The following is a 17,796-nucleotide window of genomic DNA, read 5'->3' as shown; positions in this document are numbered from 1 at the left end:
AGAAATTTGAGTGATTCTTCAGATCTGGTCATTCAATTCAGATGCCTCAAAGATCTTAGGGGCAGGAATCAGCTGTTGCCTTCCACAAGTGATACGACTCTCAAGAATGACAAAACTGAATTGATAGAGGAGAATATACCAGGAGAAAGAAAATGACAAAAACCCTTAAGTGTTCTAACTGTGCACACAGCTCCTGCTTTGGAAGACACTGGAGACAGACAATGTACCGGTAACTCCTCCTCTGTATGTGAGTTTCATAGGCCTTTCCAGCTTCAGCACATTTTACAACGTTAAATGCAGCCATTTATCCCCCCCTTCCTCAGAGCACCCTTAACAGTGGCAGATTTACTGCTCTGCAAACAACTGTGTGCCTGCAGCACGTGGGACGTAAAGCTATCAAACCACAGAACAGTTCCCGCTCCGTACGTGTGTAACGAGCACGTGGAGCAATTTGCTCTTCAAAGTCATGAGGATTTAAGAGATTGGGGAGCAATGCTGGCACACCCTTCTTTGCTCCAACTTACACACTGTATTGGTTGTTAATATACCGATGGCAGCAAACGTACAGAAGGAATAAGCAAAGGAAAACTCACCAGTGGTGGCGCCTTGGCTGAAGAAGCTGGGGCAGTCCTCACTGGAGAGCAATATCCAAGAGATGCTGCCTCAGTGGGAGTCAGCCCTTGAATGAGGTCTCAGAGGGGATGGAGTCGAGCTCCACCCCTTCCGGGAGCACAGCTACATCACTCTCACCTGTGCTCCCACAGCTGACCCCACACTTGCCTCAGCTGATTAATCAGAGCTTCAGGCTGTGATTACCAATCTCCCATACACACACCGTGCTCCATTTTATGAACACCTGAACTGCTCCCCAGGCTGCTGTGACTACACACAGGACTCTTAATAGACTGCCACAATAAATCAGATTCAAGACTTGACATATTTACAGCTTATCTATAAGAACAGTCAAGTAAAGCAAACACACGACCTTTTTCTCCTCTTTCCTCCTCCCCACTGTGACAAAGGAAGGCCACCACAGGCAGGTAGGCCAGCCCTTCCTCATCAGCAGCAGGTTATGCTCATTTAGCATTGCCGTTCATTGGCAGTATCCCACACACATTAGGTCTACAGAACTGCTCTATGGTCAGCTGACATCGATCACTGAATTGTAAGAAAGGAGCACGTCAAGTGCCACCAATCCATGTGAACAGATCAATCCCCCACTTCTGCCAAAGCAGGGCTGGTCCCAAAGAGCCACAACCGTATTGAGGCAACCGGCATTTCTGACAAACGCCCGTGCATTTTGGTGTGTTAAGTAATAGGAAACTGGTTGTCTTCCAACTACTTGTAACCCACACGATGTCCAAATCCCAACGTTCAACTGACATTGTGCACTTCTCTAACATGGAGAAACAGGAATTGATGTACACTGGCATTTCTGTTGGGCCGACAGGGAAAAACATGAGCAGCAAGCAGCCAGTGTTGAATGGAAGCTTATACAACATTCAGCCTGGAAATAACACCGCGATACTTCCCAAAACGCACATGCAGGAACTGCTAGAGCTTCCACACTTCTGTTGTTAAACCTGGGCAGGTACAGCTGAATGAAATGCAAATCTGAAGGAGAAAACCTGTTATGAGTATTTCCAAAACAGGAGTGCGCTTTGAGGGAGCTCTTCCTTCCTGAAGGCGCAGCCCAGCCACAATACCAGGACACTTCCAGATTCAAGCAACCACAGCCCTAACCCAAACTTCACTTAAGAGCAAGTCAGGACCCTATTTAAGATTCCAAAGAAACCACTAACAAGGACAAGAACCCTCAGCAAACAGAACATTACCTCAGCTCCTGCTTTCCCCTCCCCCGTTTCAATCCCCCAGGTTAATCACATTCAGCACACACAAATGGGCACTGCTGCCTCTACTGCTCATACTCCAGGTGTTTCTGCTGCACCACGGCCTGAGGTGATGATTGCAACAGCTGTGCTCAACAGGCCAACGAGCATTATTTCCCCCCCTCCCAAAACCAGAGATAATCGAGTTCCAAAAACGGGAGCGAAAGACAAAAACATAATTAAGAACTACTGAAGAAAGGTTTAATTAAAAAAAATCAGGAATTCAACAGTGCCTAAATCTTTATTTTTCATAACCTACATTTTTTTTTTCTTTTTTCAAATTAGACAGTTTTACATTTTATGACACAAAAGGAAACTTAAATTACTGATAGTTTACATGTAAGCTTGATTCCAGTCTTAATGGAAGAAGAACAAAAACAAAAACCCTCAAGAAGGCTTCCATATTACACTTGTATTTCACGAATTGGCAGCTGTTAGGTCTCCTTGGATATCTTCGATTGTCTGCTGCTATTAGTGTAATAGGTTACAAAGCACATGAAATCCCTTAACTGTTCTAGCCGAAGGAGATACAGAGATAGGTATGCACCATTACAGTCAGCTGTTGCTTGTGATACACTGCACCACACTCCAACAAGGGCCTTTCTGTGACAACTGGAGTCTTTCAAAGGATAATGCAGCAACATAAAACACTGCCGCACGGCAGTGACAAATGTCAGCAATGGGGGGGGGGGGTCTGGTCTGAAACAAGATTGAACTTTAAAAAGCCACTTTTGTTGGTTTTATTTTCTTTTAATTGCTGGAAGAGTCTCAGATCCCATTTAAGTCGCTTTCAAAATGAAAAGCACCACCACATAATCCTGCGAGGTAAAACGCCAATTTTCATTACTGTATCCTCGGGCCTTTAAACTCAGCTAATGCTTTGGGGGAGGCTTTTCCATTTAAAAGCCACGTCTTAACATTGCTGTACACCGTAGCAACAGTCTGCATGCAACTTCACAACTCTATTCTGAAAACTCCATTTTGTCATTGAGTGGAAAACAAATCTCCAAAGTAAAACGCAGTAGGGTAAGTCGCACATGACACAGCTAGTTGGCATCTCACTTTCTCTTCTTTCTTTTTTCTTTTTCTTTTTTTTTTAAAAAGCTATAAAAACCACGTCAGAGGAAGATTTAAACTTTCGATGCAACAGATTGTTGCTGGGTAAGCAGTAATTACAGTGTATTGACCTAGCACAAATGGCAGCAGAATACATTAGAACAGCACAACACATCCTGCTGGTCTCAAGAGATTACCCTACGTACCAGTTGAGCACTATGTCTAGCTGCACACAGTCTGTAAGTAACCACGGGTGATTGTTTGCAGCTGGTAAGCCCTTCACTTTCAGCAGACAAACAAAGCAGAACCATACAGCCAGCCTTAACCATACACAAATCTAGCTACCACATTCACTGCCACTGGGGAAAGGATAAGCGCACCAAAATCCAACGACAGAACTAGTGAAACTGTTTAGGTGATGTTGTCGGAGTCCTATCTCCCTCCACAGTGCTCACAAAGTGTGCTTTTTAAACAAGGAAAACCCATGGGTTCCAGCACGCCCTATTTCAACCAATTGTGCAGCATACGACAGGCTGGATTCAGCGAGTTACCGACTGATGCTCCTAACAGGAGACTTGTCAGCAGTTACCTCTAGAGTTACTTTACAGGTCTAGGAATCATACGCTGAGGAAAGCACTGATATTCTTGAAAGCAGACAAGTAAGCTTCCGTGTATATTTTTCTTAGCAGTCTAAGGTTCTTTTTCCCAATTCAATCTGATTTTTATTAATGACTTAAAATTACAGCTTCGATGCTAAGATTCACTATTTACATTGCAGAACACTTCTGAATTGGTTAAATCGCTTTTTAGAGGGTTCAGAAAACACTTGAGGGCTTTCAAATAAGACTTTCGTTCCATTTCCCTTTTGCAGTGAAGAGGCAGAGTCAGTTCAGCACACCAGAATAAAATAAGGAAAAGAAAAAAACAAAAAAACAAAAAAACCAACAAATTAAAGTAATATTCAAACCACAACATTTAGTTTATCTACATCCAGCTCAACAGCAACATTTATAATATCAATAATTTTTATCAGATTTTTTTCTTTAGGGTACCTTTTTATATGTTCTGATTATTTACAACTGTACAAGCAAAGCACACACTTCCAAGTGCACATATTTAATACAGTATTGACTATTTGCATTTACAGATTTTTTTTTTTCAACAATCTGAAAAAGATCAACTGTTTAAGATCTTTAAGGTATATTACAAAAACTGCTGCTAGTTCCTGTACTACAGTATGTTTACCCAGTAAGACCAGTGACAATAGATACATACTGTAACTGAGTAATTTCTGTATTCCACTCACGCTAACCCTCAATGGGGTCAGACCTCATTAACTCTAAGCTGTCTTGTACAAAAGTTAAGGCAAAGTCATTTTCAAGTTTAAATAAAATTCAAGTCTTTAAATATTGGATGGAAATAATTCTTTAAAAAAAAAAAATCAGTTGTTTAAATAAACATTTTTGTGGAATAAACTGTACTGTCAGAGCAGGAATGAGTTTAGTCTGAACTTCCTGCAGCTTAAACACTTAAAGAAAAGCTTTAGGCATTTTGAAACAAAAATAATTTATATTCAACTTTATTAGAAACTTGCTAATTTAGTGCATCCTTGTCCTTCAGAAAGCGCATCACTTCTAAAGTAAATAAGTGTGAGAAACCTCATCCCAGAGGTAAACATCAGGGATCTCTTCCTCCGCCACACAAAACAAACACCATTATCTCACATCTCGGAAAATTTCGATCCATTTGCCAATGCCTGCAGTTACAGGAAGGCGTCAACACGAGGCTGACTAAGATATGGACTCTTTCAAAGAGCACTTGGGGCAGAATTTAAAAAAGAAAAGTCTACACAGAGCACAGGGGTAACCAGGACGTACAGCGCTGACTCAGTTAACTCCCTTACAAGCACAGGGAAGCTAAGGTTATCACGAGAAGGCTACAGTGCTTTCTCCCGATAACATCCACTAGTAGGCTTCACCACCATAGAAGCTCACAGACTCGGTTCTTTCTATTCACAATGTGCTTTGTACTTTGCAAATTATAACATCGGTTTTATTCTGGAGTGAGGAGATGGTTACTTGCTTGCAGTAAGTCAGAAAAAATAAAGGGAAGTGTTTTCAAAGGACTGCTATGGTGCTCCGTGGGATTCATTCTGTGTGTGCAAAAACATCCGAAAAAAGAAAAATTATTAGGTTTTAAAAAACACTAGAAACAACTACTTGTTTAACCTACAAGTGCAAGTTCATTTGCTGACCTTTAGTACAGCAGCCCAATAAAAAAACCCAGGTCACGTACTAATCTGTAAAACATACCTACTTCTTGCACCCTACACACTAGCTGCCGTTATCAGTCTTTTGGACACTTTAGATATGTACTTGCAGACCAGTTTATTAAAAATATTGCAGCAGCACATTTCTGCTTGAACAGTTTAGAAAAAACTCACTATACAGAGCTTGCACTCACACAGCCACAGAGAGGCTTCATAAAAAGTTGATTCTTCTTTTAAAGACAAATATTTTACATCCTGAAAAGAAATAAGAATCACACTAAGCTTCACCTCCAATTAAGCACCAACCTAAATGTAAGGTTTAGAACAACTATCCAGAAATATCCAGAAAAAAATAGAATGTTTGTTCAAGAGGGGAAAAAGTATTTCACAGAAAAAATAACTTGCAGGCATTGTTATATGCCTAAGTATCACTGCAAGCTCCTAACCAGCAACTCATTCTCAGGTATCTTAGTGGGAACATGGGTTTAATTTGTGGGAAGCAGACCTCTTTGAACCCCTCCCAGGTGCTAGTTTCACTGAGGAGATTTTGGAGGGGTACTCTGTTCTTTGTTTAAGCGTTTGCCAACAGCTGGAGGGGACGATCTGCGTCCTGACTGTCTTCTCTGGTCTTTGGGTTGTCCTGGATGTGACTTCGCAGGAGGAGGTTCTCTGTTTTTCTCTATTGTTTCTGTGGGCTTTTTTTCTTCTTTCCCACATGCTACAGTGTTTGGCTTCTGTTCTTTCTGGGGTTGCAATGTAGGAGGATCTTTAGTTGTTCTCTGGCAAATTTCTGCATAACTAGGTTTTCGCAGTTCCTGTGAAACCAATAGCAAACAGGACAGCAGAGATAAAGCCTCCAGAGGAAAAAATCATTTAACTCATGAGAAGTCAAATATTTTGTCATAAACAACCACTGTGCTTAAATGTGCAGATCAGAGTCTGAATATGAAGTTTACAGAAGTAGCACAGAAAATAGAATCATAGAATCACAAGGTTGGAAAGGACCTACAAGGTCATCTAATCCAACCATCCTCCCATTACCGCAGCTACAACAAACCACTAAAGCAGATCTCATAGTAGGAGCAAGAGACAAGGTAAATGAGACACAGTATTCCAGAAAAATGGGGTACTGTGATGGTACAAAAATTCCAATTCAAGTAAACTCTAAAACAACTGAAAGAACATGAACCAAAATACATACCAGTACTTTTAACTAGAGGTTACTACCGAGTAAGAAGAGCGTTCAGGTAGAACTTCACGGGAAGTCACCTTGAATATTTTTTGCACTGTTAATTGCAGAACTAAAGTAATCATCACAGGCCACTATCATAGACTGATTTATGACACAGCCTTGTTTTTAGCAGTGCTTTAGGGTTTATTAATACTTCCGCAATAAATCATGTTAGGCTGTGATTTAAGGATTCTCTGTTCATATGATTTAGCAGCACTGGATAGCAACAGAAACAATATTTTGTTAAAGACACAAAACCGCATCATTAAGAAAAAGTGAAATAATAAGATCACTTACTATGGCAGCCCCATTGACTTGTACCGATTTACATGCAGTACTGAGTGTGGAAGAAGAAAGCCTTTCTGCACTCTGTGTCTCTCTCTGCTGTTTATCCACGACCTTGGAGTCCCTGTAAAGCATCCAGCAGGAACAAAGTCAAGTGAACTGAAACTTGAGGACAAAAGATCAACCTAAGAAAGGCTCTAGAACTGTATTCGACTATGACTACAACATTAGAGTGTGCCAGCAAATTACAGCTGTGATTGGCATTGCTTTTAAAAACACCATCAAATCGTAAACAAATAGACGTTAGCATGGAACTTGACACAACCTACAATTCAGGATACTCTAATAACATCTGGCATTCAGTTACCTTACTCCTGTTACTCAAACATCTGAACACGACTTGCAGATTTCAAATCAGGTCTTACTGAAAACTTTACTGTATGGACAATGTTACCACCTACCAGGACGATGCATTTACTCTACGCTTCAAAGCTACCTAAATACAAGACATTCCGAGATATTTCTTTAATACTTGTTAAGATTAAAACACAACACTAAACTTTTGTCTGCTGGCTTATGTCTGAATCATTATAGTGACACTACTCAGAAATTAAAGAAAACGTTTACTTCCCAATAACTGTTTGTGGAGTCACTTTTGGCCTTTTGATGACAGAAAATGCAAACGTGACTGAGAATAGAATAATTAGAGATACACAGTTAAATTCTTACTCAGAAGACTGGGGTGGCGAAGGAGACCTTTCAAACGTCCTGGGCAATGTAGAAGCAGCTGGCAACAGCGGCTCGCGAGGAATTCCTGATGGAATAGTGTTTGTACTTGCATCCACATTAATGTTCTGAAGGTGAAAAAAGGCAATTATAGTACCCAATTAATATGGTTTGCCTGAAGATTAATGCAATCCGCAGACAGTTTACACGTTGAAAATGTAAATTAACTAAAGGAAGATCCCAAATGGTCCAATATATTGACTAGATCTAATTTTTTTTTACCCCTTTACAATTATTCAGAAACACAAATCGCACTATCACTCTTCCACAAGAAGTCTGAAGCGTATCTCCTTTTGGGACATCTCTGATGACAAAAATCACTTCTTTCAAACTGGGAATTATGCACACAATGGTGACAAAGTAGGCTCTGTATGTTTCCCTACTCAGTTTACTTACTATAACAAAAGTCTCCTGGCATTACGCACTAGAAATCAACTTTTGCAAAGTTTTAGCACTAACGTTACCAATCATCCCAATAGCTGGTGCTAAAACCCAAACAATCCTACAAAAATGAAGTTTTTGCAAACTAGGATGTGACCTAGAAGTCCCTTTTCTTATGACTATATCTCAATTTGCTAACAAGCAGAAGAGGCTTTTGCTGTAGCTCTGAAAAGGTCTCCCTAATGTCAAGTGATATCATCCTTCCAGATAAAGGCCAAACAGACCCAAGATATACACAACTTTAAATTGTCACAAGGAAGAAAAAAAGCAGTAAGACTTCTTATAGCTTGAAATATTCCTGACATTTTAACCATTTCACTTGTTTTTACACAGCACACAGGGTTTACACAGGGTTTTGTACTGCTTCTGATCTGATTGATTCTAAAACTGGAACTGATGTTAGAAAGAAGAGATAGCAGTGGTAGGCAGAACACAGGCACAGAAGGAACAAAACAGCCATCCACCTCCTCCTAAGGCCAGTCACCACACAAAGGTCACAAAACATCAGTCTCTTTTCCTGCTAGAAAAGAAAATTGCATTTGATGATGCTTAAATCAGGCAGCATAGATTACTGCACTGGATCTAAGCCTATCTTTATCTGAAGTCAAAGTAGAACATTAAAAGGTAGATGTTTAGAAATAAAATAACAAGTTCTGTTTGTTTACTTGCTACAATAGTAAGTTCCAAGGCTTGAAACTGCAAGTTTCTGAGCATTCTGGCTCAAATTCATTGAAACACACAGCTAGATGGTTACGTGAGAACAGGTTCAAGTGAAGCAGACACACAAGTGCTGTTTTCAGGCCAAAAAAAACTCAGCCTCTGATCTGACAGAGCTACAGTTCCCCAGTTAGAAAATGTGTGATGATTAACACCCCCTATTCCCCAGAGCTACTAAAAGAGCGCTACAAAGCGAAGATCAGAAAGATAGCAGGTCTGGGTAACTACTGCTGGAAATCATAGCACATAACTTGTCTCAGCTTCTGTACGCAGGTCTTGCTGATCTATAACAAGAGTAGAGCTGCATAAATCTACTTCAACATCCGTTCACACTACATCATACAACACAAAAATCGCTGAGATTAAGAAAAGTTCCCTGTGTAAATCAGCAAGATTCCAGCATTAGCCTCACATATAGAGTGCAACTCCTTGGAACCACTTACTACTATCTTATTCATGCCAACAAGGAAAGAGTGCAATCCCTCTCTTCCACACAGTGGTACAGACATTAACTCATGCAAAGCAAAAAAAGAAACCATGATATAAGCTAGTGCATTGTGGTACTATGAACAGTGTCTGACTGATATTAAGACCCTTTAAAAGTGATAGGTGCAAATACATCACATTAAGAACAGTGCAAAGCAAGTACTAGATTCACAGGAACCATGTGCTTTAGACTGTAGTAGAGATGGCAGGTGCTGGCATTATGTTTAAAACCTGAAATATAACAGCTGAAAAGTTGCTTCATAAACAATGCTGTTAAAATATTTACAAATATACAAGTCATAAGAACAGATCACAGTCTGGATTACTGACTGACACAAAGTTAAACAGTGCTCTTATCATGGCACTATTTTGCATGTTACCCCTAAACACAACCTTGGAATGTTACTATCTCTTTTCACATAAAGAGACACAATAATTGTATGATCTCCTTTGGATGGTGGCTGCTCTGCTACTTCCCCTTTCCTCTACCAACAAATGTTCTCCCAAACAACCTTGGGCACACCAAGAAAAAAATGTCTTTCTGCAGTCTAAGTTAACACTAGAGCTAACAAAACAGACAGTATAAGCTTCCTTAGCCTGCACTGTTCTGTAGCACATGGGGTTGTATCACTCTTGATGGAGAACATACTGACACACACAGGTGGGCATGGTAGAGGCAGTTCTAAGAAGGGAATCTAAGAACAACTATGGCACGTTCATTTTCAACTGCATTTCTACTACCTCTACAGAGCAACGTCTGGTTGCCAAATCATTCTGGTATATTTTTATCTTACTGAGCAACGTGACAACTCTTGGATACAGCTTGTTTTGATACCACTTCTTGTTCCAGCTACGATGTCTAGTGTACTAAGATTATGTAGGCAGCTTCTTGATATTTCAGTGGTTAGAAGTTTGTCACTTGAAAATATTTCATACACAATCCAGAAGCCTGACTTCTGAACAGGAGGAAAATTTATCATTTAGTTTTTCATGCAGGTCTATCAAAAAGGCCATTAGCAACAGTTAAGAGCACATTTTCTGATCTCTGCTATTACCATCTACTTATGTCAGTACACAAACTCCACATCTCAGAAATACCCCAATATTCTCAGGTAAGAGTGGAAAGCAGCTGCATTTTAACCTTTTAATAACTGTTCCTTTTCTTTTTTTGGAGGCAGGAGCTTTTTTTTGCACTTCTCATGACTTGTGAAACTGCAAATTTCTTCTATATGCAGGACATCAAATTTGAAGAAACAAGAGGTACAAAATTCTGTTAATTCTAATGAACACTGGATACTCACTCTTTCTTTAGTCGTTCCTATTACCACATTGGACAGTCTGTTTTCAAACAGGTCTTCGGTCTTTAAATTGCCAGCAGCCCCAGGTAATGGAGGAAAGCTAGATAAACCCAATTCGAAGCTAGGAGATGGAGGTTTTGGGGGTGGTGGAGACTGTGTTTGGCCTCTCTGGAACAGAAACAACATACTGAGGTTACCACAGTGGATTAGACAGGAAGGTCATAGGACTCAATGACATTTTGCATTTGATGCAAGGCCCTGAAGAGGCCCATCGCACCCCCCTTCCCAGGAAAACTACACAGTATCCAGGAATTCATTTTCCATTGGTGCTCTTAAAACACTTAATTATATTTTAAGTGGGATGGTCTAGGAGCCTTAAAAATTTTAAATGCTCAAGCTTTTGCACTACAGTTAACCCTCCTTCCTGACGCTTCCTTCAAGACAGACGCTACACTGACACAGGAAAACAGATGTTAGATACCATGATAAAATGAAAATATCAAGTCCATTTATGTGCAGTTGGTACCTTTCTAGAAGAATGACAAGAGTTAAAGAGCGTCTTAATCATGTTTAGATACACTAAGAAACAGCAAGATAGCATGCTTTGTCTGTAGAGCAGATAAAGACAATTTTCATCCAATTTCATCAATATGAAAAATGCAAATATAAGCATTAAACTATTTTTGAAGCACAGAATTTTTCTAACTAGATCTAAGAGGAAAAAAAAATATCCCAGGCAAATACATTATTGGGTTATTTATGGAAGAGTTAAATGAGTATCATAGGCAAAGTCCACTTATGAAGACTACTTGAAAGAACTTGTAAAACTTATCTAACGTTGAAAAACTAAAATTCCTTTTGTTGTGTGCTTTAGCTGAAGTTACCCATTAATTCTGCCTATGTCATCTAATCAAAAAAAGTAACTGTGTCCTGATTGTGCTAAGATCTCTGTTTCAGAACAGTAAATGCAAAGTGATCTTTAAGAAGATTCCTGTCTTGAGATGGAAAACAGTTACTGGTACATCGCTAATATGGTCTCGATGTGAGAACAATGCTTCTGAACATAGAATGGGAAATGTGCCGCATTACTTTCTTTCTATGCTCTTCCTTTTCATTAAGGGCAATAAAGACACAAAACAATCCTCAAGGTCCCATCTCAAACTGTATTTTATGTTAAAAAAAAAAAAAATGAGTCATTGAGGAGTAGGGAAAGAATACAGACAGAGGCAAAAACAACAGCAACTCTCAAAGCTGCTACTGACCGAGCATCCCCCTCACAGGACAGATTTTAAGCATTACAGCAATGAAGGCTAAAAACTTCCCAAATAAGAAGTCAGATAATCTGTCAAAAGGTTGTGGGGAGAAACTATGCTTTCCTAGCTCAAATCCTAAGAGGGACAAGCTTTTCCTTTCCAGAATGGCATTTCAAATCACAGCACTTTGTAAACAGGACAGAAGTCCTGCAATAGATACTTCTAGATACTCCTAAATAGACAGTCCTGAAAAGACATTGTAAGAGAGAAATAGTCAGAATATATGAATGACTTGAATTAGAAGGGTTAGGAAAAAACTTAAATGTAAATTAAGCTGCCATCTCCATAAAATTCTGAAGCCGACTTAATACAAATTGAGTAATTATGTCTATGGCCTCAGTCACAAGCTGATCAATAAAGTTCATGCACTTTCTCAAGCAATCATACAATCCACCTGTAAGCGCTATTTTTAAAAACAAGAAGTAGACAATTCCTTTCAAATAGAGCTTACTGTAGTGGTGTCCTTCATACTAACCACTACATGCAAAACAGTATCCTAGATTCAACTGCTTCTACAGCTGAAACAGGTCAAACCTCAGTCTTTTATGTCATAATATGCTCCCTACCAGCGTCCACAGCTGTGAGTGTTCAGATGCTCTCATCCCTATTGAAGTTCCATTATTGGACAGTACAGACTAAATATTCATTGGCCAAAAGACTAGAGTGAACATGACTAAACAGGCTGCAGTTAAAGTCTGCTGCTGAGAAAAGGGAACAGTGGGGTCTCCAAAGAAATCACGTGTTCAGTTTTAAAAGGTGTTTTAACTTTATATTTAGAGTCAGTTGAGTACAAAGAGCCTCTCTGTTCTCTAACTGTCCTAGGTAATCCCTTCTCTTTCCACTCATTTATATGTCATTCCTAACCTGCACTGCTTCCTTGTTCTTTCAGAGGGAAAAAGGGGGGTAAGTTGAGAGAAAAAGCATCAAGTAGCTCTGAAAGCACAGAATAAACAAGTACTGACAACCCCATGTGTAATCTGATCTCACTAGCTTTAACAAGTTTGCCAAGAACCAAAAAGAGCCACTCGCCCCTTTCATACTTTCTAAAGCCCCAGCGTTCCTTTCATCCACGTCCCATTAAGCCACACAACAGCAGGAGGCACTAATACATAAATGCAACTGTTCCAGACCTTTGAGAAACAGTCAAAGCTCATGAAGTGTTGTTACTTTGCATCTGTTAATAATAAAATAATCCAGTAAGACTTCAAGCCGGTAAGATCATGTGTGGAAAAAAAATGAATTGCCAAGAAAAACTTAAGTTCTACAAAAATGTATTTTTCTTCTTCTCACTGCCCAGACCAGCCTTTCCAGGCATCAAAACTATTTAGATATTCACCTTGAATTTAAGTTCACAAAACTTGTAGCATTTCAAGCATTAGTTGGTTCTGAATATCTCTGTGCCAATTATGTAAGGAAAAAATCAACCTTTCACACTCTACAAATAGCAAAGATGACAATGTGGGTCCTGAAAAAAAAACAGCTTTTTGTCCATATTTTATTCCTCTTCTACAAACAGAACTGACCACTTCACATCTAATATCCTAACTATGCATTATATGACCTGATCTATAAAATATTTCTCATGATCTACATGAATGATAGTCAAATTTCAAGAGTTTCAAACTTCAGGCACTTGGCCCTCTGTGAATGCGCACAGTCACGCTGACAAAATAACAGTAAAGCAGAAGTTATCTGCTATGACAAAAGGGCAATTTTAATTTTGTCCCTGAATTCCAGAAGTGAGGAAAATCATTTCTGATATCCAACTGCAGAAAATTCACGTGAATTCATGAGCTGCTATCTTCAGTCACACAGTCTGTGGGCAATAGCTTATCTTATCTGCTATTCCATATAATGACCATAACATCGCCTTGTTACTTTAATTACAGTTGAGTACAATCACGAAACTCACTGTGAATTTGTCCTCCCTTTTCTTTCGGTAGCCGTATGAGTTTTTCCTAAGGGAAAGAAAACAGTTATCAGAACCTTGCCATTACGTGAGTAGAACACAGGAGAAATTAGTTCTAATTATTATTTCGTTCACCTTTGTTCTAGAGGCAAAAAACCACAACTTTGTTTCAGGTAAAGATTTCTAGCAGCTCAGTAATATAAATATACAGATTTCTATGACATCAGTGGAAGAATACACTGGTTTCAAGTAACTGCTGAGTTAAATGTATATCTCAGTGTCAACTGCACAGAACCCCCACTTAATTCTACATTGACACAAGTCTAGCACAGGATCATCTGCAAAAGACTCTTCCAATGCAGTGACTCAAAATTAGACAAAAAACACAGACAACCATAAGTAACACTGAAGACAGACCTGCTAAATCCTCAAATTAATCCCCAAATTAAAATTGTTGCTACCAATTTTCAACTCCCCTGCTTTCTGCTCCTGCTCCACCCCCCACTCCAGACTGCCTAACAATACATTTTGCTAGCTGCACGTAATCCTTTTTCCTCTCTTCATACACATCTACATCTTTGATGTTGTGAACAATTAATATGTGCAAAATTCTAGTCTTTTAACTGAAAGTATTAACAACAAGCCACAGTGAACAAAGAAATGGCCAAACAGCTTCGAAGTCAAACAACATGCTAAAAACTTAGTTAAAATGACAGTAAAGGGATAGAGGATTAGATGTACAGGTGTTAATTTATCAATACGTGCCAGTAGCGGTAAGAAAATACACAATTCCTCTTTGCATTTGCTTTACATTTAGGACTTTCTAACTTTTTGACTTCCCAAGATTTTAGCAGTAAGGACAGCCAGTCAGAGATTAAAACGATAAGGAGAACAGTTCTAATACTTCTCTTCTTTACTAAAATAAACAGCAATGATAGTGTTCTTCAGAGGACAACTACAGGGCACACTCACCTCCCTCGACCTAAACCAGGAGACGAGTCAACGCTGGTCTGTTCCATCCGCCCAGTTCCTACTTCCCTCTTGGTGTAACTCGTAGTAGCATTCTGCATCCGTGTCCTGTTTTGTCCCGGCTGCCGCGTCTGTGGACTCCTGACGCCATTGATTAAACGATCAGCAGAAAAGTTGAATATTGTAGGACTGTCTAGAAGCCCAGGTCCCCTTTCTGCACTGGGTATTGTATGTCGTATATGGGACTTGCTAGGATTCCTACAAATTCAAAAGTCATTTCAACATACGTACTATGATAGAGCTTCTGAGGCCTAAGTCCACACACAGAATTCAGAAGAAGCAAAATCTTCAGCCCTCTTTTGTATATTTCATTTATAAGAATGACAAATATTCATTTCAACAGGCCTTGTGAACTGTTACGTTAACTTTTCCATTGTATTTTCAACTATGGTGTAACTAAAAACTACTTGAAACTGAAAATGCCAAATCAATAATCCTGCTGGTCACTTGCCATTGTTCAGAACTATTTTATCTGAGTATGTTAAATTGTGGAGCAGACAGGTTCCCTGCTTTCTTAATCTAGAAACAGCATCCTCACTAACAATAGCAAAACCATTTGGCTTTTGGCATCACTTAACCTTGCATCAAGTTCACTTTTACAAGTATTTTCAAGTTAGCTGGTGTTTCTAAAATGAGCAGATTAAAACCTCACATGCCAGGTAATTGAGTAGTATGTGTAGCAATAAAGGATAGCTGTACTTGCCTGTTCCTGGGAGGGTACTGTCTGAGTGTAGTCAATGGAGAAGCAGCAGGCTTGAAGGTCGGAGATGTGAACCCATTGATAAATCCAGTATTTGGAAATGGCGTTACCTTATAAATAAATTAATTAATTAATGCAAGCTCAAAATCAAAGTAAACTGAGTATTTTCTCTTAAACTTTTATTTCATACCCTTTTATGCAGACAGGTATTTAATAGAATGCTTCCAACAGTAATAGAGCATTTGCCCAGCGTCTCGTAACTAAATGTTTCATTTGAGAACACTGCCACTACACACATTCCAAGTCTGATTTGCTTGAAGCACTGGAAAACACTGAGCCAAAACTCTCAGCTGTAAGTAATGCTCCTATCTCACACTACACTGTGAAGCACATCTGTTCTCTAATAAGCACATCTATTTCTTATTTATATGTAAAATATCCTTAATATGAACCTTCTCCATCAGTTGCCATCTTCCACATGACACCTATATAAATCCAAGAGAGCAAGTAGATGTTATGTGCACCCGATCATCTTTGCTTTGCACCGCTTTACTCCACATGATTTACTGTCTTATTCCCTGAAGAAAAAAACATCTCTAAAGATTTGTTGGGTGGTGGGTACGTGCCAAGGTCCAATACTGATGAGATACCTCAATCTGAAACATGTTCATAGTAATTTCTCCAATCTCACTAGCACACTCTTCTTTTGTTTCATGTCTAAATGAAACATACTCAAATATTACTACTAGTAACAGCAATTGCTTGCCATTGTCTTCTCTCCACATAAATAAAATGCAGAACAGTAAGACAACATTTTCAATTAATGGTTATATCACGCTCTGGAATAAACTTCAATATAGTGCCTTCCAAACATAATTAAACGATGACAGAGACGACACCTAAAACAGCACTCAGTTTCCTACAAATGGATCCTGAAGCTAATTCAACCTTTCTTGCAACAGCTGGAACAAGCCATTAATCAATAAAGCAAAAATCAAACACAAAAGCTTCCATCCCAAACTACTGTTTGGCTAACCTAGTACGCATTACAGCAAATACAACCTTACATTCCAAAAATAGACACTTTGGAGTTTAATGAAAGAACAAAGTTATATGAAAACATTAGTTTGAAGTGGTTTCTCCTTTGATATTTAAACACCGTAAAATTCACTTGAAGTAAGCAAACAGCTACTGAAAGAGAATGGTGAAAAAGGATGTAGAAAAGGAAAATTACTCATTTAACTCAAGTGACATAAGCAGTAGACATCCTTCCTTTAGAAGGACAAATGATCTTTTTGGAGAGAAAAATGTTCATTTTCCAATAATACTAAAGACGTTAATTTACACAGAAAAAAACACAATTCCTCAATCGTACACCTATTTTTACATGTAGTACAATGCAGATTTTTCTTCAAATGCCATTAGGTACTTTATGAAGTAGTTTGTGAAGTAGTACATAATTTTCCAATTTGGAAGCCATGTTGCCATACTCCAGTTGAGAATTAACACTATTTCCATGAACAAGAGCATTGAACCTCAAACCAGAGTTGGGGAGTACTGTCATGGCATTTATGATGAAGCAGAAGTGAATGGAAACTTATGGTACATGTGTACACAAGTCTATATGCCAACTGTTATCCTGTCTCATGTAAATTATTGCAAGTGTCATGCTTCTTCTTGGTCCCTATTCTCCTCACAAGTAATTCATTCCCAAATATAGTTCTTTCTATTGGTGTAAAATCACCACAAAGGTTCAAGAGAGATCACACTACATCCATGTAAACAAAATGCAGCCAAATGCAAAAAATAAATGCATCTAACTAATGACAATATGCTGAAACAGCACTCAAGACAATGCTCTATCAGTTAGCTCTCTAGTTTTACTATGAAAGGTAAGAGATCTTCAGTTCTAGCAAACCTTTAGTCTTCCCCCAAAAGCAAAGACTAGTAAGCTTATAGGGGTACAAAAAGTTTCAGGATGACATAAGACAGATACACAGTGTTGTGCTTGAACCTGTGGTCAGTTAATCTACATCTTCTACACCAGTGCCATCTGATTATTCCAGTATCTCACAGCCAAACTGTACAGTAGCCAATCTTAGCATTTCTAGGGGAAGAACTGCATTCATTTTAGTTGCTGCTTAATAAGGTGGCTGTCTCTTGAAAAAACAGAGTTCACTACACTGCTTTGCCTCCTCCACATTCTTCATGTCCCTTACAAAGCCTTCCCCTGCAAGGGCTGTGACTGCCTTTCTTATATGTGAAGTGTTCAGCTCACCAACGTTTTAATTAGTTTGCTGTTCAGTACACAGGAAGTTTGCTCGAGTTTGTTCAAGGACACTTTAATCCTCTGCCAAAAACCTCAAAAAAAGCTTCTAATTTTGAGC

The 17,796-nt window shown here is 39.0% G+C and overlaps 1 protein-coding gene across 3 annotated transcripts in view; it reads right to left on the bottom strand.

Annotated features, from left to right (window-relative positions):
- Positions 1-2,586: 2,586 nt before the first annotated feature.
- LARP4B (La ribonucleoprotein 4B) overlaps positions 2,587-17,796 on the bottom strand; it is a 52,886-nt gene continuing 37,676 nt past the window's right edge. Inside the window, exons 11-17 of one of the 3 annotated variants that reach the window (XM_072329650.1) lie at positions 15,413-15,519; positions 14,653-14,907; positions 13,684-13,729; positions 10,462-10,626; positions 7,460-7,584; positions 6,743-6,854; positions 2,587-6,038 (exon numbers count right to left, since the gene is read on the bottom strand). In XM_072329650.1, coding sequence (XP_072185751.1) covers positions 5,748-6,038; positions 6,743-6,854; positions 7,460-7,584; positions 10,462-10,626; positions 13,684-13,729; positions 14,653-14,907; positions 15,413-15,519 — 1,101 coding nt within the window. In that variant the 3' untranslated portion in view covers positions 2,587-5,747. The remainder of the gene's footprint in view (positions 6,039-6,742; positions 6,855-7,459; positions 7,585-10,461; positions 10,627-13,683; positions 13,730-14,652; positions 14,908-15,412; positions 15,520-17,796) is intronic. The other 2 variants (XM_072329651.1, XM_072329652.1) reach the window with 2 other exon arrangements.

Source organism: Excalfactoria chinensis, chromosome 2, assembly GCF_039878825.1.
Source record: "Excalfactoria chinensis isolate bCotChi1 chromosome 2, bCotChi1.hap2, whole genome shotgun sequence".
Taxonomy (NCBI): domain Eukaryota; kingdom Metazoa; phylum Chordata; class Aves; order Galliformes; family Phasianidae; genus Excalfactoria; species Excalfactoria chinensis.
This window is presented reverse-complemented; position numbering and strand designations above follow the sequence as displayed.